The 26990-nt window shown below is 41.3% G+C and overlaps 1 protein-coding gene across 1 annotated transcript in view; it reads right to left on the reverse strand.

Moving 5' to 3' along the window:
* The window catches only part of TMX4 (thioredoxin related transmembrane protein 4), a 68882-nt gene that overhangs the window by 5495 nt on the left and 36397 nt on the right, over positions 1–26990 (reverse strand). Inside the window, exons 5-7 of the mRNA XM_070471866.1 lie at positions 20095–20140; positions 13365–13466; positions 658–721 (exon numbers count right to left, since the gene is read on the reverse strand). Coding sequence (XP_070327967.1) covers positions 658–721; positions 13365–13466; positions 20095–20140 — 212 coding nt within the window. The remainder of the gene's footprint in view (positions 1–657; positions 722–13364; positions 13467–20094; positions 20141–26990) is intronic.

The raw sequence follows: 26990 nt of genomic DNA on the forward strand, positions 1-26990 counted from the left end.
TAATTATATATGGAAGTCTGAAAGCCTTAAAAACTGTAAGAATTAAAAAAGAATTATAAGCTCATTTAGTTGAGCTCACATAAAATTCAACAATTACAAAGTCTCATGAGTCTTCAAGGAGACCTGCTTGCGGTCCAGTGGTTAGGACTCCGCACCTCCCCTTCAGGAAGTGCGGGTACAATCCTGCTCAGGAAACTAAGATTCCACAGGACACAACTATGGCCCAGAAAACAAAGTCTTTCTGCAAACAACAGGAATAAAAGCATGGAAATCCAGGAGTATTTGGTCCCAGAAACAGTGTGCAGTAGTGAAAGGATTTGGGAAGACTGCTTTAAAGGGCGCAGGGCCATTATTGGTGAGTGCCACCTCCCCTCCCACCTTGCTCATCCCAGTTTGAAAGAAGGAGAACATTGTCAACTGATTAATGAAGGGCATACAATTCAAGGGAAACAGTAATTGCCAAAATGAAATGTTCCTTAATGTAAGAGAGGACATAAAAGAATGCTTGCTCAAATCTATCTAGAGAACACATTTCAAGGAATTTGGTAGCGGTTATGGTTTGGTCACCAGCAAACCATGGGGAAATTCACTATGAGCACAGAAAGGCATACCACAGACTTCTAAAGATACTCTATCTCATAAATTTGTCATACTTACCAGAATGTTCAGATAAATTTCTTGGAAATGGCAAGTACAAACATTCTGATATTACTACCAAGACCTGGAGGGAAAACAGTGATTTTACAGTGAATGACTAGGACATTCATTACCAAACAACCTTAAAGTTAGGCCTTGCTTCTATAACCAGATATTCATAGATAAAATACAAAGCAATTGGTCAAAAGTCCTCAAAAAACAAGGCAAGGGTATAATTAAGAATTTTCTATTTTTCAAATGTGGATATAATGTTGGAATATACTATTAATTTCACACAGAGGTCGCAAAGTCAAATGTATACACACAGTCCACTAAAAACAGATGAATTAATAAGCAAGTATAAGAAAACAGACTCTATCAGCCAAGCCTGAAGTGATCCTTTAAAAAACCCTACTGTGACAAATGATATACCACTCTAATGGCAGAAAGCAAAGAGGAACTAAAGAGCCTCTTGATGAGGGAAGATGGAGGAGGAGGGTAAAAGAGCCAGCTTAAAACTCCACATTCAGACAACTAAGACCCTGGCATCTGGCCCCTTTACTATACGGCAAATGGAAGGGGAAAATGTGGAAGCAGTGACACATTTCCTCTTCTTGGCTCTAAAATCACAGAGGACGGTGACTGCAGCCATGGAATCAGAAGACGACTGCTTCTTGGCAGGGAAGCTATCACAAACCTAGATAATTGTATTAGAAAGCAAAGGCATCATTTTGCCAACAAGGTCCAAAAACTCAAGGCTATGGTCTTTCCAGTAGTCATGTACTGATGTGAAAGCTGGACAATAAAGAAGGCAGAGCACTGAAGAATTGATGCTTTTGAACTGTGGTGTTGGAGAAGACTCATGAGAGTCCCTTGGACGGCAAGGAGATCAAACCAGTCAGTCTTAAAAGGAAATCAACCCTGAACACTCTTTGGAAGGACTGATGCTGAAGCTGAAGCTCCAATACTTTGGCCGCCCCATGCGAACAGCTGACTCACTGGAAAAGACCCTGACGCTGGGAAAGACTGAAGGCAGAAGGAAAAAAGGGCAACAGAGAATGAGATGGTTGGATAGCATCACTGAATCAATGGACATGAACTTGGGAAACTGTGGGAGATGGTGAGGGACAGGGAAGCCTAGCATGCTGCAGTCCATGGGGTCATGTAGAGTTGGACATGACTTGATGACTGAACAACAGTATGATAAATAAAACGAGTCTGTATATGGGTTGTCTCTTACCAGTGGGAAACTCCTGATTATGTGGAAGAGTATTTCAGGGTGTAGAATTACTAAGAGTGCCGCAAGAAATTACTAGAAGTGCATTGGGAGGACCCTGAGGGATGGGGTGGGGAGGGAGGTGGGACGGAGGGTCAGGATGGGGAACACATGTACACCCATGGCTGATTCATCAGAATGTATGGCAAAAACCACAATACTGTAAAGTAATTAGCCTCCAATTAAAAAAAAAAGCAGTGGGGCGATAATAATAATAATAAAAAGAAATTACTAGAGGGACAAACTGTGAGAAAACACATCAATGATGTGAACTAGATCTTAGTTTAAAGAGTGATTGACTGGCCTCACCTCCAACCTTGATTGCAGCCCTGACTCACTTTCTACTTACTACTAATAAGCGGTTTCCCTTGATAAACTACAAGCTTCCCAGAGGCAGGTTCATTCTGGCTCATGTTTCACACCCAGACTGTGGGCTGCGGTGATGAAACTGACGGGACAACGTGTGAAACGGGGCTGAGGCAGTCGGGGTCCCTCGCTCCCGACACCCTCCGCACGGCCTCCGCCCCGCACCGCGCAGCACAGAGACCAGCGCGGGGGGGCGGGGGGCCGCCTGCTGAGCAGGGCTGCACTGGCCCTCCTGTACCGAACTAACTGCTGAGCTTCGCCTTCACTGTGAACAACTGCCGAGTCTTTAAAACAGGAGCAATACTTCATAAATTTAAGGGGTTCAAAAATTTTAAGACTCCAAAGTCATGGTCCTTTTGATTCAATTTTATAAACATCAAATGAGTAACTCACTTTGACTATTACCACTTGCATATTCATTTATTACTTTACTTAATATTTGGTTCATTACATTTAAGATATCATGCTAAAATCTGAGGGGAAGGGTTCAGAAAAAGATAAAAAAGGAAATTATAAAGCAATATGTAACAGGGAACTCATTAAAAAATGAAGAAAGCTCTTTGATAGATACTTCAGAGATACAGAGACGATAACCAGTTCTGGGGGTGGGGAAGGATCCAGAATGATTCCTTGAGAGAGGTGGTCTTTGGGGCCCTGGACATGGTTAGGAGAGAAGGAGCACCACCAGCGGACTGACTCGTGTAAGCAGCACCAAGCTGCACACAGAGGCTCTTGGATCCAGTTGCTGTTCAGTCACTCACTCATGTCCGACTCTGTGACGCCATGGACCACAGCATGCCAGGCCTCCCTGTCCTTCACTATCTCCTGGGGTTTACTCAAACTCATGTCCATTGAGTTGGTGATGCCATCCAACCATCTCATCCTCTGTCATCCCCTTCTCCTCCTGCCCTCAATCTTTCCCAACATCAGGTCTTTTCCAACTGGTCAGCTCTTTGCATCAGCTGGCCAAAGTATTAGATCCTGGATCCAGAGAAACGCCTAAATGCCAGACAGAGGAAACCCAGGTGCAGGGCAGTGGGATGCACGAAGCACCGTGGGTTGGAGATGAGCAAGCTCCAAGCTGTTAAACTGATGTGAACAATAAAGAGAACACTTCCATCTGAAAAGACAGAGTCTGAAAGCCAAATGACAGCACATGCTTATAGGAGCTATTCACTGCACACAATACTTTTTTCTGACTTTCTTTTTCCTTTTGCCTTTCTTAACACCAACTGAAGTGGAAAGTTTCAGTTTGGTCACATTGCAAAGAAAGAAGAAACACTTGCCAGTAACAAATAACTGGCATTTACAACAGAGCCTGGAAGGGGGTAAGTCCCACCTTTGAGACACCTGGGCCATCTAGAATGCTAGGTAAGAGGGCCTACAAGAGACTTACGGTACATCAGCCTCAACCCTGGGCAACTCACTTAACTGTTTTCTCACTTGCATTCTCTCAAAAGGACAAGTCTGGAGTCAGTCTACCACCAAGGGCTGTTTCATGTCTCTAACACTACATAACTCCATTACACTGTCATCCTTTAAGAAACTGGGAGGAAAATCCTCTCATTCCATCAGTTCAGGATCTATTTTCCAGTCTAAAGAACCACTGTCTCATGATGGGCCACTTTCTGAGCCACTAAACATGGCACTGTTTACAAACAGGGCCTATACAGGAATGGTACCCTCCTCTCCCTCTTCCCTCCAACAGTTAGATTTTCAGGTTTCAGCTTAGCAGACCAGGCATCTAAAAGAGGAGAGCAGACAGATTTTCCATTTTTCATGGAGTGAGAGCTACACTTCCTGATAGTAGAGACCCTCTCTGTGGAAGCTCTGCACTAGGAAGCAGTCAGTAGCATATACTAGGTTGATCAAAAAAGTTCATTCGAGTTGTCCCACAAGATCTTAGGGAAAACCCAAATGAACTACTGGCCAAACCAATAGAAAAATGGTTCACCCAAGTTGCAAAATTCAGACAGTATCTACACCAACTGAAATGGAGACCAGATAAGAGAGGAAAAGTTTGCTGCCTGTATATTACATGGCTTTTCTGCCTGTCCACAGCTTTGCTGTTTTCCATCCTTCAAAGCACAGTTGCTGATGTCAGAAAGTGATGAAGCCAAAGTGATCTGATGTACACTTATGGGTCTTTCCCATATTGGTTTAAAATGCAAAATATATACTTGATTTCTAAAACTGAGTCCTTGGATTACCTGTGAAAAATAACAATGCAAACTAGTATAGCCACTATGGAGAAAACCGGAGATTCCTTTAAAAAACTGGAAATAGAACTGCCACACAACCCAGCAATCCCAATGCTGGGCACACACACTGAGGAAACCAGAATTGAAAGAGACACGTTCACCCCAATTTTCATCACAGCACTATTTACAATAGACAGGACATGGACACAACCTAGATGTCCATCAGCAGATGAATGGATAAGAAAGCTGTGGGTACATATATAAAATGGAATATTACTCAGCTATTAAAAAGAATGCACTTGAATCAGTTCTAATGAGGTGGATGAAACTGGACCCTATTATACAGAGTGAAGTAAGTCAGAAAGAAAAATACCAGTACAGTATATTAACGCATATATATGGAATTTAGAAAAATGGTAACAATGACCTGATATGTGAGACAGCAAAAAAACACAAATGTAAAAAAAGACTTTTGGACTTTGTGGGAGAAGGCGAGGGTGGGATGATTTGAGAGAATAGCATTGAAGTGTGTTTATTACCACATGTGAAATAGATCGCCAGTCCAAGTTCAATGCATGAGAGAGGGTGTTCAGGGCTGGTGCACTGGGATGACCCTGAGGGATGGGATGGGGAGGGAGGTGGGAGGGAGGGTCAGGATGGGGAACACACGTACACCCTTGGCTGATTCATGTCAATGTATGTCAAAAACCACTATAATACTGTAAAATAAATAGCCTCCAATTAAAATTAATTAACAAAAAAATAACACTTGGTAAAATATTTCAACCATTACTAGGCTCAATAAAGACAGCAAACAAAAACCAAACTAGCAGTCTTGCTTTGACTTCCCATCTTTTAAAATTATGGGAAAAAAGGAAGATGTAATGGTGAGGCTTATGGGAAACAAAGACTAGATCAGGAAATCACTTCTCTATGGGAAATGTCATGCCCTTCCTGGCCAATGTGTATATTAACATTTCATGCAAAAGATTGGCACAATAAAGAACAGAAATGGTATGGGCCTAACAGAAGCAGAAGAAATTAAGAAGAGGTGGCAAGAATACACAGAACTATACAAAAAAGATCTTAATGACCCAGATAACCACAATGGTGTGATCACTCACCTAGAGCCAGACATCCTAGAATGCGAAGTTAAGAGGGCCTTAGGAAGCATCACTACAAACATAGCTAGTGAAGGTGACGGAATTCCAGGTGAGCTATTTCAAATCCTAAAAGATGCTGTGAAATTGTTGCACTCAATATGCCAGCAAACTTGGAAAACTCAGCAGTGGCCACAGGACTGGAAAAGGTCAGTTTTCATTCCAATCTCAAAGAAAGGCAATGTCAAAGAATGTTCAAACTACCAGACAATTGCACTCATCACACACACTAGCAAAGTAATGCTCAAAATTCTCCAAGCCAGCCTTCAACAGTACATGAACCGTGAACTTCCAGATGTTCAAGCTGGATTTAGAAAAGGCAGCGGAACCAGAGATCAAATTGCCAACATGCATTGGATCATTGAAAAAGCAAGAGAATACCAGAAAAACATCTACTTCTGCTTTATTGATTATGTCAAAGCCTTTGACTGTGTAGATCACAACAAACTATGGAAAATTCTTAAAGAGATGGGAATACCAGACCACCTGAACTACCTCCTGAGAAATCTGTATGCAGGTCAAGAAAGAACAGCTAGAACTGGACATGGAACAACAGACTGGCTCCAAATTGGGAAAGGAGTACATCAAGGCTGTGTACTGTCACCCTGCTTATTTAATTTACATGCAGAGTACATCACACAAAATGTTGGGCTGGATGAAGCACAAGCTGAAATCAGGATTGCTGGGAGAAATATCAATAACCTCAGGTATGCAGATGACACCACCCTTACAGCAGAAAGCAAAGAAAAACTAAAGAGCCTTTTGATGAAAGTAAAAGAAGAGAGTGAAAAAGCTGGCTTGAAACTCAACATTCAAAAAACAAAGATCATGGCATCCGGTCCCATCAATTCCTGGCAAATAGATGGAGAAACAATGGAAACAGTGACAGACTTTATTTTCTTGGGCTCCAAAATCACTGCAGATGGTAACTGCAGCCATGAAATTAAAAGATGCTTGCTCCTTGGGAAAAAAGCTATGACCAACCTAGACAGCATATTAAAAAGCAGAGACATTACTTTGCAGATAAAGGTCCTTCTAGTCAAAGCTATGGTTTTTCCAGTGGTCATGTATGGATGTGAGATTTGGACTATAAAGAAAACTGAGCACTGAAGAATTGATGCTTTTGAACTGTGGTGTTGGAAAAGACTCTTGAGAGTCCCTTGGACTGCAAGGAGATCCAACCAGTCCATTCTAAAGGAGATCAGTCCTGGGTGTTCATTGGAAGGACTGATGCTGAAGCTGAAACTCCAATACTTTCACCATCAGACATGAAGAACTGTCTCATAAGAAAAGCCCCTGAAGCTGGGAAAGATTGAAGGCAGGAGGAGAAGGGGACGACAGAGGATGAGATGGTTGGATGGATCACTGACTTGATGGGCATGAGTTTGAGTAAACTCCGGGAGTTTGTGATGGACAGGGAGGCCTGGCGCTCTGCAGTCCATGGGGTTGCAAAGAGTTGGACATGACTGAGCAACTGAACTGATCTGAACTGATGACTCACAGAAGGAAGGAGACCCACTGAGGTCACCGAGATCAAGCTTCACATGACAGCATCCCATGCCGTGCTTTCAGTCCCCAGTTAAAGGCAAAGGTGACGGGGATTAGTGAGCCTGAGACCTCACTGAAGGCAAAGCTTCTGTCACTTTCAACACACATTACAGGTGCAGAAAATGCACGTTGAGCAGAGATACATGCTTGCTGTTTTGCAGAAATGTATTAATAGAGAACGTATGAATCTATTACTGCTTTGAAATTATTATTTCCTTAAATAACGTTCTCTTCCCAACTTCTTATAAAGGAACAGCATCACTTGGTCACTTGAATAGTCTAGAATCAACTCTCTTCTTCAGATCAAGTCTCTAACAACCTTCCTACACTGATAATTTGATTCAGTTTCCAAATAAACTTAGGCCCAGACAGGCCTGACTTTTTCAACTTAAAGTCAATCTCAAAAATAAAATTCTAAAACTATTTATACTGAGAAGAGTTTTCAATGTTTGGACTTCCCTGCTGGCTCAGACGGTAAAGTGTCTGCCTGTAAAGAGGGAGACTCAGGTTCAATCCCTGGGTCGGGAAGGTCTCCTGGAGAAGGAAATGGCAACCCACTCCAGTATTCTTGCCTGGAAAATCCCATGGATGGAGGAACCTGGTAGGCTACAGTTCCTGGGGACACAAAGAGTCGGATACCACTGAGCGACTTCACTTTCACTTCCAATAGCCCTTATCAACTACATCCAGCATAACTCCATCTCAGAATCATCCAGGATTTCATACTGTTTACCCTACAGAAGCCACACACTCATGCAGCTCCACAGTAGACAGCAGATGGGAGAAATACATTGATATCCACAAAGTTATACCCAAAGTCAAATCATTTTAGGGCAGAGGAATAAGGACACATTAATTAGCAATAAGATTAATAGAGCAGAATGGAACATACCCAGGCCTACCAAATTACCCAGGACTACTTAAGTTCTATCCCTACCCATGAAGTTAACATCAGCAGTCAAATGATAAATACAAACAATAATATAAGGTAAGCATACTCATGGCAAAATAAAATCAAGCCTCCTTGGCACCCTGGAATATGACTTTGAGGCACCAACTTATGGCTTGCTATAAAGGTGACTGCTAACATTTTCCTTATGTTATTTTTTAAAAGACTGTGCAAAAGACCTGAAACACATTACAAAATATAAGGGCAGACTTTAAGACAACCTTACCTAGGGGGGAGGAGCTAAGATGGCAGAGGAATAGGACAGGGAGACCACTTTCTCCCCTACTAATTCATGGAAAGAACATTTGAACGCTGAGCAAACTCCACAAAACAACTTCTGATTGCTAGCAGAGGACATCAGGCACCCAGAAAAACAGACCATTGTCTTCAAAAGGAGGTAGGACAAAATACAAAAGATAAAAAGAGAAACAAAAGAGCTAGGGATGGAGACCCATCCCGGGAAGGGAGTCATAAGTTTCCAAACACCAGGAAACCCTCTCACTAGCGGGTCTGGGGGAAGTTTTCAAGTCTTGGAGGGCAACCTAACTGGAAGGAAAAATAAATAAAATCCACAGATGACATGCTCAAAAGCAACTCCCAGCAGAAAAGTACCCCAGACGCTCGCATCTACCACCAGCAAGTGGGGGCTGAACGGAGAGCAGCGGGCGGCATTGCTTAGGGTAAGGATGGGGCCTGAATGCCCTGAAGGCAATTGGAGAGAGCTAATGTGAGGTAGCAACTTAAACTCTGGGATAGCAAGAGAGAAAGAATAACTGGCGAAAAGCACGCTAACCGAACACACTGCCGGCCTTTTGCAGAGCAAAAGAAAGACTGAGCAATTCCAGAGAAGAGCTAGCTGGCGGCGGACCAGCCCATCCCCTCCGGAGGCAGGAGGCAGGGGGGACGGGAAAGGGGAAACTCAGCCCCAGAGACGGCATCCCCTACCAAACTGCAAACAGGCTTCCAGTTTCTAACCAAAGACTTCCTGAGATTCTGGATGGTTGACATCCGCCGGGAGGGTTGCATTAGCGACCAGCTCCCCAGGACAGACACAAGGCGCACCAGACCAGCGCGAGCACGCGCACACGCGCGTGCACAGAAACTGAGGCTGGAACCACAGAGGGGATAAGGCGCACCGCACCCGGGGAGAGTGCGCTCATCAAGCTCCTGGCTGCCTGAGCTGTTCGGGCCGGGGAAGGCACAAAACGCAGGCCCAACCGAGTCTGCGCTCTTGTGGAGTACCCGAAAACTGGAACCGCAGGCAACTCAGGACCCGCTCCCTATAGAGCAGCCTGGAGCCTGAGCAGTGTAGACGGGGAAAGCACACACGCCCGCGAGGGGGGGGGGCATACCCAGTGTTACTGGAACACTGCGGGTCCTCCCCACACACGCCAGTGACATTTGTCTGCAGCGCCCCTCCCTCTCCACAGCACAACTGAACAAGCGAACCTAAACAAGAGACCACCTCCACCCACTTGTGTCAGGGCGGAAATTAGACACTGAAGAGACCGGCAAACAGAAGCCAAATAAAAAAAGGGAACCGCTTCAGAAGTGACAGGTGCAACAGATTAAAATGCCTGTAGTTAACACCGACTACACCGCAAGGGGCCTATGGATATCCAGAAGTGTAAGCTGGAACAAGGAGCTACCTGAAACTGAACCGAACCCACACTGCCCGCAACAGCTCCAGAGAAATTCCTAGATATATTTTTACTATTTTTTTGTAATTAAAAAGAAATTTTTTTTCTTTTCATTTTCTTTCTTTTTTTTCTTTTATTTTCTTTTAAAATTCCCTATTACTCCTCTATTACTCCTTAATTTTCACTTTCTTTTATGTTCTTTTAAAGTCCTCTATTACTCCTCAATTTTCATTTTCATGTTTTTATTATTTTTTAATTAATTTTTTCTCTTTTCTTAATTTTTTTTCTTTTATTTCCTTTTAAAGTCCTCTCTCACTCCTCTACTACTGCTTAATTTTCATTTTCATTTCACTATAACCTTTGAGGAACATACCTCAACATAATAAAAGCTATATATGACAAACCCACAGCAAACATCATCCTAAATGGTGAAAAAATTGAAAGAATTTCCCCTAAAATCAGGAACAAGACAAGGGTGCCCACTCTCACCACTACTGTTCAACATAGTTTTGGAAGTTTTGGCCACAGCAATCAGAGCAGAAAAAGAAATAAAAGGAATCCAGATAGGAAAACAAGAAGTGAAACTCATGCTGTTTGCAGATGACATGATCCTCTACATAGAAAACCCTAAAGACTCTACCAGAAAATTACTAGAGCTAATCAATGAATACAGTAAAGTTGCAGGATATAAAATTAACACACAGAAATCCCTTGCATTCCTATACATGGACAATGAGAAAACAGAAAGAGAAATTAAGGAAACAATACCATTCACCATTGCAACCGAAAGAATAAAATACTTAGGAGTATATCTACCTAAAGAAACAAAAGACCTATACATAGAAAACTATAAAACACTGATGAAAGAAATCAAAGAGGACACAAACAGATGGAGAAATATACCGTGTTCATGGATTGGAAGAATCAATATTGTCAAAATGGCTATACTACCCAAAGCAATCTATAGATTCAATGCAATCCCTATCAAATTACCAACGGTATTCATTGCAGAACTAGAACAAATAATTTCACAATTTGTATGGAAATACAAAAAACCTTGAATAGCCAAAGTAACCTTGAGAAAGAAGAATGGAACTGGAGGAATCAACCTGCCTGACTTCAGACTATACTACAAAGCCACAGTCATCAAGACAGTATGGTACTGGCACAAAGACAGAAATATAGATCAATGGAACAGAATAGAAAGCCCAGAGATAAATCCACATACCTATGGACACCTTATCTTCAACAAAGGAGGCAAGAATATACAATGGAAAAAAGACAACCTCTTTAACAAGTGGTGCTGGGAAAACTGGTCAACCACTTGTAAAAGAATGAAACTAGAACATTTCCTAACACCATACACAAAAATAAACTCAAAATGGATTAAAGATCTAAATCTAAGACCAGAAACTGCAAAACTCCTAGAGGAAAACATAGGCAAAACATTCTCTGACATAAATCACAGCAAGATCCTCTATGACTCACCTCCCAGAATATTGGAAATAAAAGCAAAAATAAACAAATGGGACCTAATGAAACTTAAAAGCTTTTGCACAACAAAGGAAACTATAAGCAAGGTGAAAAGACAGCCCTCAGATTGGGAGAAAATAATAGCAAATGAAAAAACAGACAAAGGATTAATCTCAAAAATATACAAGCAACTCCCACAGCTCAATTCCAGAAAAATAAATGACCCAATCTAAAAATGGGACAAAGAACTAAACAGACATTTCTCCAAAGAAGACATACAGATGGCTAACAAACACATGAAAAGATGCTCAACATCACTCATTACCAAAGAAATGCAAATCAAAACCTCAAGAAGGTACCATTACACGCCAGTCAGGATGTCTGCTATCCAAAAGTCTACAAGCAATAAATGCTGGAGAGGGTGTGGAGAAAAGGGAACCCTCTTACACTGTTGGTAGGAATGCAAACTAGTACAGCCACTATGGAGAACAGTGTGGAGATTCCTTAAAAAACTGGAAATAGAACTGCCATATGACCCAGCAATCCCACTTCTGGGCACACGCACTGAGGAAACCAGAATTGAAAGAGACACATGTACCCCAATGTTCATTGCCGCACTGTTTATAATAGCCAGGACATGGAAGCAACCTAGATGCCCATCAGCAGATGAATGGATGAGGAAGCTGTGGTACATATACACCATGGAATATTACTCAGCCATTAAAAATAATACATTTTAATCAGTTCTAATGAGATGGATTATACAGAGTCCATTATATATGGATTATACAGTCCATTATACAGAGTGAAGTAAGCCAGAAAGATAAAGACCAATACAGTATAATAATGCATATATATGGAATTTAGAAAGATGGTAACAATAACCCTATATGCAAAACAGAAAAAGAGACACAGATGTATAGAACAGACTTTTGGACTCTATGGGAGAAGGCGAGGGTGGGATGATCTGAGAGAACAGCATTGAAACATGTATATTATCAAGTGTGAAACAGATCACCAATCCAGGTTGGATGCATGAGACAAGTGCTCAGGGCTGGTGCACTGGGAAGACCCAGAGGGAGCGGGCAGAGAGGGAGGTGGGAGGGGGGATCGGGGTGGGGAACACATGTAAATCCATGGCTGATTCATGTCAACGTATGACAAAAACCACTACAATATTGTAAAGTAATTAGCCTCTAACTAATAAAAATAAATGGAAAAAAAAAAAAGACAATCTTACCTACAGGGCTGTCCTTTTTCTATAAATTTTTAGTCATCAGTTCCTATCTATAATATAGTGTTTAAGAGCTATGTAATTAGTATATAGTATAATAACTTTTATGAACTTCTCGAGTTTAAAAGCTCAAATTGATCAAGTAGGTAAAGAAAAAGATTTCAAAAATATATAACCAAGAGAAAAACACACCCAAGCATTTACAGTTGTCCATATATTTAATTATAAAGTATAAAATTATTCCAAACCGTATCTAAAACTCTGCAAAAAAAGTATACAGATACCTAATGGATAGGGATTTTCAAATCCAAAGAAAACATAGTGATGTGGTTTGCATCTCATTTTTTCACATAATAATGATTGTGATTTTTTTTTTTTAATCCACATTATCTTACAAAATTTACCTTGGGAAAACTGGAGTATATGTATAAGAAGCTGGTCACATTTATATTTTCAATTTGAGGATACAAACAGGAAAAATCAATTTGCTTACCCAAGGAACAAATTCACAGCTTTGGCCTTATCACAACAGTGTTCTAATCAAGTAGGCAATGTATGAATTCACAGCTGACTCAGTTGTCTTGGAAACTAACTTATCAAATTAAGTCTCTATTTCTCTCTTCAACACTGCCTATATTTTTGGTGGCACGTATCTTCAGAATATTTAAGAGGGGGGATTGGGGGATAATAACTTAATGAATTTTCCATTATATCTCAAATTTCCATTGAAAGTAGTATCATACAAACAAATGTTATTTAGCTGCTTAAATTATACACAAAATGATGTTTGTTTATGTGCTTTTTCTTTCTTGGCTGCTTTCTAGTTTTGCATGAAACCAACTGGCTTTAAAGAAAGAAAAGAGATTCACATTATCTCTTACCAGACCCATGAAAAGGCCAAAAATCAAGGTGGCTATCACAAAAAAGAAGTAAGAACACCAAGCAGGAACTCCAAGGGTCACTGTGAAATAGTTGTGAAGATGCTGTAATCAGAAGAAAAAAGTTAAAAAAAAACACATATTTATAAAGAGAACTAAAAATGTTTGAATCTCCCTCTTTACCACTTCACTCAAGTCTACAATTCTATTTATATGAGCTCCCACAAAGATCATCCAGGGGATTATGCATCTATATTATTTTTCAAGAGCAAATCAGATTTTATAACACTGAGAATCTGAGAGTCAAAATCAAGGTCGTATCTAATAAGAGTTATACTTCCTTGAAGCTAATGACCAAACAGAACTCTGGTAGGATTGTTTATCCTTCTTCCATCATGAGTTTTTTTTTGGTCACTATCCCCTAATAGCTTATATACCTTAATACTCATAATATGATATCCATAAAAAAGTAAAGTTTTTTTTTTTAAAAATTGGGCCTTTATCAATTTTTAAGTAGAACTAAATTACTGCTTATGGAACATCAACCATTTAAATGTTTCCATACTTCCTTTTTCTAGTCATATTCTTATTGCTCGACACCCAGCCCTCCTTTACAAATTTCCTAATCACCATAAAACCTACATGTAATAATACAAGACATTTTTCTGTTAATTCATTATGAGCAAATAAGATTCCATCAGTCTTTGAAGAAAGTGTACATCCCTTCTTGTTTACTATCCCCGGGACTCTATTTTTCACTCAAACAGTAAAAGTGAGTAAGGAGATACAATCTGAGCCAGAAGTACCACATGCAAAATCATACAGGAATTACAGATATGAACCCGCTAGTGTGGAATCAAAGCCCATTTAGACATGGACTTGAAGGAGCTATGTTGCCTCATGATGGCTTTGTGATCATCTATTTTAGGCCCTTTTAGCTTCAAAAAAATTCACTAAAAAGTCAATAGTTTTATGATATTTTTATGTCTATAGATAGGTTATCTACAGAATTACTGGGCACAGGATGAAATGGCTGCAAACTAAATGCCACCTGCAAACAGAAATAATGACTGAATGACTTCCCCAGAACTGATGAGGTTAACAAAAACTAGACCAAGATTCTATTTAAATATTTCTCAAAATCAAAGTTACTGAAGTATCTCCCATTGGCTTCTCAGTTTGTAACTGTCAATAAAATTAGATAATATATCTGATCCTGGCTTAACTTAGAATGACCAAAACAGACTGCTAACTGATCTAGAGCCGTCTGAGAGCTCTTCTCTCTGACTGTTAACTCAGCAGTAGATACACATCTAAAGACTCCTCAAGTTTTTAAATACTGACACATGTAATCAAAGTGTTCAATAAATAGTTATTGAATAAATAAAATACACCAGCAAATCTTTAAACTATTCACAGGAATGCACACAACTCCTGACTTATAAAGCTGTCATCTGTCTTCTGTTGATGGCACTGGTCATTGCTCTATCTTCAACCAGGACAACTATCTAGGAATAATCTAGTACTCTCTAGCCCAAGTAGGCAAAAGAGGTATTTAGGATATAAAAGGTTGTTTTGCTCAAACTCTGTTCAGTGGAAGTTTTAAGATGCATTGTACAGTTCTATAGGAAATTTGGCATATTGAACATAGCTTATTTATGCTTATCTTGATTATTCAATGTCATCATCAAAATTAAACTCTGAAATGAGCCAAGGAATTAGAAGACATGAAAGCCAGGGTGCATCTGTGCTGACCCATGGACATATGAATTCTGTAACTTGTTTTATTAGTACCTGCCCATATAGTTGGAATGAATAACACATCCAGTTATAAGTCCATCTGGACAGTGTCTTAAGCCCTTTTGCAAAACACATGATTTAAGAAATGCTTAACAAATTTTCTCAGTTATTTTCTAGGATTCAGTAAATGATGTGCCTTTGAATCACTGCATTGAGTCATATTCTCAGTGCATTCAAAAACATCCTCTTACAGGTTCCACTTCAATTTTCTTGTACTGGCATACTCTTTAAGGGATTTGCTTGAGCTTCTTAGAGAACTCTGCCATCTTGTGGTCTTTCTAGGTGATTACTAAAAAATTACTAAAGCCTCATTAATCAAGTTGTGTTTTCAAAACTGCAGCCACAAATCTTTATCGTTTACTTTGTCTGAGTCCACAATGGTTTCAGAGTACCTTTAAGACTATTACGGTTCCTGTACTAGGCACATGAAGTTTCCTGTAAACATGTTTCCAAGTAATAACTGATTAAACCCGATTTTAGATTTCTGTGCTTGTTTCTTTGCCAGGCAAAGTAACTTTTCACTTGTGGAAAATACTGACCCAAGTTCAATATTATATATGCTCATTACAAGGAAGCATCATATTATTTCCTTAAAATGCATGCAAATGTCACCTGCTGGGCCCAATACCTTATAATATTATATTTTTGTACTAGGTGACTGAATTAGAGCTAATTTTTAGCTATAAACAGATTAGAATGAGAGGACTAGATGAAGACACTGTTTACAGAAGAAAAAAAGGGGGACATTATAACCAGTGGTCAGATGGATTTGAGGAATGGAGCCAGGATAAGGTGTCCAAGGTTCAGAGGTGGAGCATTTTATAAAATTCACTCAAAACATAACAAAAAAGTTGAAAGTTGAAAAAAATAATTCCAGGTAGGTGCTAACCAGAAAGAAAAAATTACAGTATTAATATTAGACAAAATGACCTTATAGAATGTAAATGCAATTGCTATGTGTCAAATTTTACAATTTCTTATAAAATTTTATACAATTTCTTATAAAATTAAACTTTTAGTTCTTTTAAAGAAAGTATGGGAAGTCCAAATATATATATATATACACACTGTACTTCTCAATCACTAATAAGAACATATTAATTGGTTTTTCAGAGATGGATCATGTTCTGTTCTTCAAACGGCCTTTTCTCTGCAGTCCAATGCATTCACACAGAATCCATCCATGCTAAACAAGGCTGTGCCCTGTGCCTACAGAGATAAAACAGCAACTCCTGGCCTTGATGTGCTCCAAATGCCACACACTGAAATCATTTGCATGACATAATGAAAAATGGCAACTCCTTGTTATTAGTCAAGCTATAAGAGGTTTGAAAAATTATTTATTTTCCCTGTACTGTCTTTGAAAAGAAAACTACTTTATAACAATGTATGAGGGTCACAATTAATTTCCATCTAATCTCTTTTTAAGGCTTCCCTGATAGCTCAGTTGGTAAAGAATCCTCCTGCAATGCAGGAGACCTCGGTTTGATTCCTGGGTCGGGAAGATCCACTGGAGAAGAGGTTCCAGTATTCTTGGGTTTCCCATGTTGCTCATCTGGTAAAGAATCCGCCTGCAATGCTGGAGACCTGGGTTCGATCCCTTGGTTGGGAAGATCCCCTGGAGAAGGGAAAGGCTACCCACTCCAGTATTCTGGTCTGAAGAATTCCACAGACTGTATAGTCTATGAGGTCGCAAAGAGTCAGACATGACTGAGCAACTTTCACAATCTCTTCTTAACCCTCAGAACAAATTCTCTCCTGACCTGCAGCTGTAACAGATCCTGTACTAAGCTTTTGAAGATTCCTGACACCTATTACAACTATCCTGTTGGTTTAGACAATATATGGCTATAAGGTTTTCAGATAACTATCAAAATATATGACTCCTAAATATATTTAGTGTCAAATATTGCAACAGGCTGAATCCTTACTCTTAGTTCCTGGTTTGCAATTCAAAATTCTGAACCTTTGAATAAACTTCTCACCAATAAAAGAAAATATCAGAAGAAAACCAAATGAAACTCAAACTATATGAAAAGAGGAAAAATGCTAGTTATTTTTTAATATGATATATAAATGTCAAAAAAAGACAATTAACAGAATTTTTTAAAAAAAGATTAAGTTCAAGTCACCAATTTATTTCCTGTTGCCAAAGGAAAAAAAAAAACCTAAAGTAGGTATATCTCAAAAAGCAAAAAATATAATACAACTGAAAAACTGAGAGGCAAAAGTTCTTTTCAAATTTCTCCAAGCATATACCAATATGAACAAAAAGCAGAGTTCTCATGAGCTCCATGAACTGTTGTTGTTCAGTCATTCAGTCATGCCCGACTCTCTGCGACCCCATGGACTGTAGCACACCAGGCTTCTGTGTCTTTAACCAAGTTCTGGAGCTTGCTCAAACTCATGTTCATTGAGTTTGTGACGCCGTCCAACCACCTCATCCTCTGGCATCCCCTTCTCCTCATGCTTTCAAACCTTCCCAGCATCTGGGTCTTTTCCAATGAATCGGCCCTTCACATCAGGTGGCCAAAGTATTGGATATTCACCTTCAGCATGAGTTCTTCTAATGAACATTCAGGACTGATCTCCTTTAGGACGGACTGTTTGGATCTCCTTGCAGTCCAAGGGACTCTCAAGAGTCTTCAACACCACAGCTCAAAAGCATCAATTCCTGAGCACTCAGCTTTCTTTATAGTCCAACTCTCACATCTATACATGACTTTGTATGGAAAAACCATAGCTTTGACTAGACAGATCTTTGTTGGCAAAGTAATGTCTCTCCTTTTTAATATGCTGTCTAGGTTGGTCACAGCTTTTCTTTCAAGGAGCAAGCATCTTTTAATTTCGTGCCTGCAGTCACCATCTGCAGTGATTTTGTACTTGTTTCAATTGTTTCCCTGTATATTTGCCATGAAGTGATGGGACCAGATGCCATGATCTTCATTTTTTTAATGTTAAGTTTTAAACCAGCTTTTTCACTCTCCTCTCTCCTTCATCAAGAGGCTCTTTAGTTCCTCTTTGCTTTCTGCTAAAAGGGTGGCATCATCTGCATATCTTGAGGTAATTGATATTTATCCCAGCAATCTTGATTCTAGCTTGTGTTCATCCAGCCCAGCATTTTACATGATGTACTCTGCATATAAATTAAAGAAGCATGGTGACCATATACAGCCTTGATGTACTCCTTTCCCAATTTGGAACCACTCTGTTGTTCCATGTCTGGATTTAACTGTTGCCTCTTGACTTACATACAGATTTCTTAGGAGGCAGGTAAGGTGATTTGGTATTCCCATCTCTTTAAGAATTTTCCCCAGTTTGCTGTGATCACACAGTTCAAGGCTTTAGAGTAGTCAGTGAAGCAGAAACAAATGTTTTTCTAGAACTCCCTCGCTTCTTCTATGACACAACGGATGTTGGCAATTTGATCTCTGGTTCTTCTGTCTTTTCTAAATCCAGCTCGAACATCTGGAAATTCTCAGTTCATGTACTGTTGAAGCCTGGCTTGGAGAATTTTGAGCATTACTTTGCTAGAATGTGAAATGAGTGCAATTGTGCAATAGTTTGAACATTCTTTGGCATTGCCTTTCTTTGGGATTGGAATGAAAACTGCCCTTTTCCAGTCTTGTGGCCACCGCTGAGTTTTCCAAATTTGCCAGCATATTGAGTGCAGCACTTTCACAGCATCATCTTTTAGGATTCGAAATAGCTCAGCTGGAATTCCATCACCTCTATTAGTTTTGTTTGCAGTGATGCTTCCTAAGGTCCACTTGACTTTGCAATCCAAGATGTCTGGCTCTAGGTGAGTGATCATACTGTCATGGTTATCTGGGTCAGTAAGATCTTTTTTGTATAGTTCTTCTGTGTATTTTTTTCCACGTCTAATTAATATTTCCTTGAATATTAAGTTCCAAATATGACAAATGATGTATAATCATAACTTAGAAAAGACAAATACAGGAAGGTAATCACATCTAAAGATCTTTTGAAATACTTTAAAAATATGTACTTAATTCCCTGGCAATTTTGTCAAATCTGGCAGGATTTAGATCACCCTACATGTAGAGATGAGGAAAGGTTACATGACACATTCAATATTATGTAAAAGTTCAGCATTTTAACCTAAATAACAGTTCTAAGTTACTAAGACTCAGTGAAATGATACAATCACACATAGCAGCTTCCCAGGTGGCGCTAGTGGTAAAGAACCTGCCTGCCAATGCAGGAGACGTGAGACATGGGTTTGATCCCTGGGTCAGGAAGATCCTCTGGAGAAGGTGATGGAACCCCACTCCAGTATTCTTGATGGAAGAATCCCATGGAAAGAAAAGTCTGGTGGACTACAGTACATGGGGTCACAAAGAGTCAGACATGACATTGTCTGAGCCACATAAAAGGGGCTTGCAAATTTTTCCTTAAAGGGCTACATCATGAATATTTTGGCTTGTGGGCCATATGACCTCTGTCACAACAACTCATCTCTATCACTGTAGTACGAAAGCAGTCACAGAAAATAGGTAATAAGTGAATGTGACTGTGTTCCAACAAGACATTATTAAACAAGACAGGCAGCCCAGCCTGCCCACAAGCTGAAGTCTGCTGATCCCTAACAGATCTTCGATCTGTAGGGAGGTTATGACAATGAGAAATAAGAGGAAGTGAAACCACAGAAGCCCTTTCAGCTTTGACAAAGGGATTCACTACTGATCTATGAAATATGACTTTGGTCTTTTGGTCCCTGTTCAATTTAAGTCCTTCTACACAAAGACACATTCCCACTACGACTCCAGGTAAGAGTAGTAGTGTGGCTTAAGAAGAAAAGTGAAATTATAAAACCATTTATAAGTATTCATTTTCCTATTATTTAGAAACTACCTTCTCACTCTTAAAAACCCCTCTGCTGATATAATCATAAAGGGCCTTATTTACTCACCCATATCTTGCCAGAGATGCTAAAAAGACCAGCCATTCCAGACATCCTAAAAAAAATAAAGGCAAGGAGAACCACTGGTGATGGACAGCATAAAAACAAACAAACAAAACCTCAAGTCACAAGGGCTACTCCTCCACTGTGTGCAGTACATCATCCTCTCTCCTGGATTCTCTTCCCTTCTGACAGAGCTTAGACCCCAGGGCCGTGTTGTGGATTAGTCAGGAGTAAATGCAGTCAAGTCCGCTGGTGCTTTCTCGCTGCATGGTGCATGCCTGGCAACATCCCTAACACTGAGCAGCTGCAGATCTCTAGGGAAAAGTCACACGCTCTGCCCTCACAGTCACAAGCTCAGTGGGCAACTGAGAGGGCACCGTCCGGCTGCAATCCTCTAGGCTCGTACCTTGGATGAGAGCTCATATCCTTTCTCTCCCTTCAAACTGTACACACCCTCTCCACCCCTTGCCCTTATGTCACTGTGCAACCAGCAGCTGTCAGACGGCCTCTCTCACCATCCCAGCAGCACATCTAGCCTGGTGCACACCCGCATCCAGCTTCTTCTGTTCCAGTGGAGGAAACTACCCCCCCAACCACAGTCCAAACTCTCCACTTGTGCCTTGGATCCCATCCTTTCCCTGTTGCTAATGACTTGGTTTTTCCCATCATCCCATTTCCTGCATCAGCAATTTCTCCTTCTCTGATGGATCATTTCACTGCATGAAAACATGTTCTACTCTCACTCATCTTTTGAAAAGAACATCACTGGATCGCAGAAGGCCCCCCACCTCAGCTTCCCAAACTCCAAAGAGGAGACCACACTTGCTGCTCCTTCCTCCTCGCCTTACCTTTAACCCACTCAAATGCAGCTTCTGTCCTCCCTGCTGCACTCCTTGACCCCCTGTTAAGGCCAAAATGGCATCGCATTGCTTCATTCAGTGTCCTTGTCTCAGACTTCATCTCCCCCAACCCCTCATAGACATGAGACACAAGGGACTACTCTCTCCTTCATGCACTTTCCACTTGCCTTTTAGGAAATCACACACCCCTGCCTGCCCTCCTGCCTCCCTGGCACTCATTTTCAATTTCCTTCTGCTGACTCCTTATCTACCCAGCTTCTTAACTTTGGAGTGTCTTGTGACTCAGTCCCAAGCACTTTTCTTTTTCTCTCTCCAGGTGACCCCCCTTCCTTCTAAAACTTAAAATACCATCTATATGCCTTTTGTGTGGACCAATCCCCACGCATTCAACCTGGAAACTCTACAAAGAGGTCTGCATCTCAAACTTAATATGTCCAGTGCTGAACCCTTGATTTTCTCTTGCTCAAACCAGTAACTGGTACCAAGACCATCAAGTGCTCAAACCAAAAACCCAGGAGTTGAGTTGTTTGTGTGTGTGCATGTTTGCAGTATATGTCTGATTGCGTATGAATCTTACCTCTCCTTCACCTTAGTAGAGTCTACCTTTAAAACCTATTTTATTTTTAAACAGTGAAACTATTAAAACATTTTACAGCTACATTTATACCATATACAAATCTAAATTTCATTTAAAAGTATCAACTGATAGTGGTGTTTGATTCACATTAGCAATCACTACATACATGATCAAAGAGACTGCTTTCTTGAACTTTATTACAAAATTATTTTTATTGAGTTAACTACTCAAGTTTCAGAATGCTTTAATTTTTTCCCTAGGTATACTCCTTTCTTTAGGGCTCCCAAAGCTTCAAACAGTTGCTCTTTCCTATCTTTAAATTCAGCCCTGTCTCAGTTTAATTCAACATTTATTAACAGACGTTGATTTCAATCTTTTTCTTCTTAGCTATAATTATGATATACAGGGAAATAAAAGCCATAAAAGAAGCCTAACACTTACCAAGTGTTTTTTATTTGGGGCCATGATTAGTACTGAATTTCAGTCTTCAGGAAAGATCTGGGAAGGTGAGGACTATGACCTCATCTCCATATAGAGACTAAGAAGCCTGCTCTAAGTGGGCTCCAAGTGATGTTAAGTCACTTGGTTAACTAGTGATGAGACAGACCTCTCCACTGGAAAGGTGGTTTTTCCCTGATAATGGCTAGGTCATTTGCGGGCTGAAATGTTGGCACCATGTGGATACCCCATCACTCCACAATCTCCTAAGAGCTTTACATCCGTAACGTCAAAGGCCCTGGTCTGCATCAGGTCACTCTCACGCAGCCAATGCACACAGTTCCTATAACACTCAACTTACAACTGTACTTATATTCAGTATTCAGAAGGCATCTAAAGTTGTATGGCACTTAACTTTAAAAACTTTAAAGGCCTGTTCAGCAGTCATTTGTTAACAGTAAAACTGTAATTTTATTAGTAGGAGCTTGTTCAGCTGGTAAAGAATCTGCCTGCAATGCAGGAGACCTGGGTTTGATCCCTGGTTTGGGAAGATCCCCTGGAGAAGGGGATTCCATGGATGAAAGAGCCTAGTAGGCTATAGTCCATGGGCTCGCAAACAGTCAGACCCGACTGAACAACTTCACTGGTTCCTGGAGAAGGGAAAGGACACCCACCCCAGTATTCTGGCCTGGAAAACTCCATGGCCTGTACAGTCCACGGAATCACAAAGAGCTGGACACAACTGAGAGACTTTCATTTCACTTCGCTTCTGAATCTGTAGTTCAGTGGTTCCCAACTTTGGCTGCTTCTCAGAAACACCTGGGGCTTCCCTGGTGGCTCAGATGGTAAAGAATCTGCCTGCAATGCAAACCTGGGTTCTATCCCTGGGTTGAGAAGATCCCCTGGAGAAGGGAACGGCTTACCCGCTCCAGTATTCTGGCCTAGAGAATTCCAGGGATGGAGGAACCTGGCAGGCTACAGCCAGTGGGGTCACCAAGTGTTGGATACGACTGAGTGACTTTCACAGAAACACCTGAGGCTGCTTGACCAGTACCCGCGCAGTCTCTGGGACAGTAGCCATGTGTGGGTAGTTTTCAAAAGTCCACAGGTGATTCCCCTGGGCAAGTGAGGATGCAAATCACTGCTCTCAACCATCATAACGGCAATTCTTACCATTTCAAAAGGCTTCCCAGGTGGTGCTAGTAACAAAGAACCTGCCTGCCAAGCAGGAGACATAAGGGACGTGGGTTTGATCCCTGGGTTTTCCCCTGGAGGAAAGCACAGCAACCTACTCCAGTATTACTCCCTGGAGAATCCCACAGACAGAGGAGCCTGGTGGGCTGCAGTTCACAGGGTTGCAAAGACTGGGACATGACTGAAGTGACTTAGCATGCGCACACACGCACACCATTTCAAATTCAGAGAGGTGGAGTTTTGGTGAGTCAATAAGCTGACTTTACAGTTTTCTGAAAATGTGAAGAAAGTGCAACACTGTCAGTTTTCACTAGAAAACTAGTGCTCTTGATACTCATGCCTCCTCAAGAAGAATCAAACATCACAGATGTAAGCCACACTGTATGATTTCTGGGAAATCAGGTCCACAATAGGGTATATTTTCTGCCCAGTTCTCAAAGCGATCATACTAATATTGTATAAGTGAAGAAGAAGGCCCAAGACCTGGAATCTATGACTAAGAAATAAAGCTGATTAGTTTGTGGAGGGAGCAGAGACGGCTCTAATTTGGCCAACAGGGTCTAAAACTGGCCTTAAGTAAATTTCCCTCAGAAAAAACCGACATCATCATGAAACATTAATGATACTCAGTTCAAACATATCCCTATACCATTTTTTTTTTAAACCGGAAATTTATTCCATTTTCCAAACTACAAATGTAAAAGTTTCAAATAAAAGCCCAAGCATTAGTCATGCCCATGTTTCTGGCCAATGTCAAACAAATATCTTTACAATAGTTAGGCATTTCAAAACCACACCACAAGGGTATGTCAACTAGAATTATGTAAGATTCACTCCTTTAACTAGCCCTGTGTTCTGCAGGTCCAGCAGGGCAGACTCTCGCCCAGCCAGCAGGTCAGGTGCAAGAGTCAACACTCCACACCCCCAACTTACTGATGAACGTCCGAGGCTGGGATGCGAGGCTGAGGCGAGAGGTGGGAGCAGATAAGGGCAAGGGCAGGGAAGTCTAGTTTGTTATAATAATGGCAGTGACACTCATGGCAGTGGGGCTGCTCAAGTGTGAACTGTTTCAGCCTCAGCAAGATTAAAAGCCCAGAGTCTATCTGTGGGCCTGAGGCACAGCAGCTGGAAAGTGAGAGTGCCCTGGATCCCTCTCCGCTTCTGTGCTCACAGCGCCCCACCTTAGTGGCGCCACCACGAAGAGGGGTGGTGGGGAGACACTGGATCCACGGGTTCGGAGCGGCAGGGATGCTGAGAGGGCCCTGGAGCAGCAGAGGAAGGCCCTGGGTGTGGAGTGAAAATGCAGAAGAGCCTCACAGGTGCTCTGACAAGCAGCTGTCAGAGGTCTCCAGGCCAAACCACAGGTACCAAGCCCTGAGCAAGGGAAGCTGACCCCTGAACACAGTCAGAGTGAGGACTAAAAACACTTAATCCCTCCATCCAAGAAAAGTCGCTGTCTCTTCAGCCTCCATGACTAAGCAGGAGGCCCAGTATATTACTGGATTCTCGGCACTGGAAAAAGAAATGCCCAGCTTCCTTGCTAAATGTGTGCCTTTCCATCAGAGAATGACACACACACGGGTGCGGGGCTTGCTCCTGGTGTCTCAGTTTTGCAGGAAGGGCAGCAATTGTTCTGTGGGGAATCTCATTTCACCACCTGAAGCAAAGTTGCAACAGGGCCTCCATTAAGAGGCTCCCCTAATGCCTGAGGGAGCTCTCCTAAGTGCCACCAGTGCTGTGTAACAGAAGACTGCCACTGTTAGACTCAGCACCCACCCTGCACAGCCACCAGTGGTGGCCCTGCTCAGCGGGCAGAACGCAAAGCTGCTCTCACTGCAATAGCATGAGGCCAACCTGCATTACTGCCCTCAACCATGTCCCTGAGGAAGAAGCTAGAATCCTATTTCATTCTAGTATTAATGTCTATTATAACCCACTCAAAGCAGCTTAAAGCAACCTCTAATCTTTGTTGTCATCACCAACAATCACAGGAAGAACTGATGGAGAAAAGCCACGCCCACTGCACGAGGCCACGCCCACTGCACGAGAGGCCACGCCCTTCCGCCTGCAACCCAGAGGGGCACAGGGGCTTCAGCTAGGTTTTGCGCCCTCATTCCACTGGCGTGGGTAGGGTCAGACTGCATAATAATAGGGTATTATATTTACGATTTTTAAAAGAGTTCTTACATTTTATAGACACATACCAAAATATAATAAAATGACACACTTGGTATTTGTTTCAAAACAATTGATAAAACAAGCTATAATTTGATGGTCATTATAGGTGTGTGATATGTACATGGGGGTTTACTGTACTATTTTTTGTATTTTTATGTATATTTGAAAGTTTCTGTAATAAAAAGTGAAAAAAAATTTGAGTTCTTGTACAAAAATTTGGAACAAAGTGGCTCATACCATTATGATTTTCATATGATTTATACATATCACAAGCAAAATAACATGCTGCCTTAAAATACTACTGTAATAAGGAAAAAATGCAAATGGATGAATTTCTAAAATTTCCACACATCCACTAGTAGCTACAATTTCCAAATTCAATACATCACTCCCAAGATAAGTTAAAAGGCAAACATTTTAAAAGGAGTGCCTTAAAAACATACATTTTGCAAGGGATCACCTGCAAGTTTAAGAATTAATTCTAAGTTCTTTGCATCCTCAGAATTCATCAAGTCTCAAAAATCCTGTGAATCAGTCCCTTTTCCAGCTCACTTTCCAACCTTCTGCGGTATGAAACCTGTACATCATCCAGTGACACCTCCAAGTAACAGCTGGGTTGCCATGCTACACTTTTCGGCTGAAGACCCAGATTCCTGTCCAAACACCTTGTGCCACCATGGCTGCTTTTCAGCAAGTTCTGCAAAATACAGTATCTCAAAATTTCCCTCAAAGTTTAGGTGAGCTGGTCTCACAATGACCCCGCAGGGGAGCCAAGGGTGGTACACAGAGTGGCAGGGGCCCTGCCATCGGCACAAGCTGGCTTCCAGCATGCGGGACTGAGGCTTAAAAGTATTTTAAGTCCACCTATGCTCTGCATCCCCACTGCCATCAGGCTGGTCCATACCACCATCCCTGGGCGAGGCTGGTCCACACAGTGCCCTTGAGCCTCTGGTCACGGCCTGCACTGCTCACACCCCGGCTCCTCACCAGCCACAGGCCTGACCGTCTGCCTCCTGCCCTCTGTTTACACTGCTCCCCCTTCTCTTTTGCTGTGCCTAACCCTGGCCACCTGACTCTTCCTCAATACACTAAGCTCTTTCCAGTGTGGGGCGTGTGCGAATGCTACCTCCGTTCCTGTAACAGTCCTCACCTGCTCCTCGCCCAGCCAGGCCCTGCGGTCCTGCAGACCCCATCTGCAGGGACCCCTCAGAGCCAGCTCTCCTAGTACCCATCTAACAGAGGCCCGCACTCCCAGTCAAGCCCTGACTTAGTAAGGGTTTGTTTTCTGTTTTGTTTTGTGATTCTTTACATCCCTAATGTTTTCATCATCTGTCTTACTGTAAGTCACCCTAGGAGACCACAGGGGTCACATTTATCATGTTGACTGCTGAACATCTAGCACCGAAAATAGTATCTGCATAAAATCAATGCTCACTGATTTTAAAGAATGAAAATCTGTAGAATGAAACATCAGAGGTGAGCTGCTTTTAGAATAAACCATGTATTTCCTATAGACACTATCAGATCACTTATTCCTAAAATGTAACATGATTTGATCCTATTTCAGCAGGGATATTCCTTATGCTTATATATATATCAACATAAAATCAATTACAAATACCACAGTTCATTCCAAATGAAAACTATGAACAAGG

The sequence above is a fragment of the Odocoileus virginianus genome, chromosome 9 (assembly GCF_023699985.2).
Source record: "Odocoileus virginianus isolate 20LAN1187 ecotype Illinois chromosome 9, Ovbor_1.2, whole genome shotgun sequence".
Taxonomy (NCBI): domain Eukaryota; kingdom Metazoa; phylum Chordata; class Mammalia; order Artiodactyla; family Cervidae; genus Odocoileus; species Odocoileus virginianus.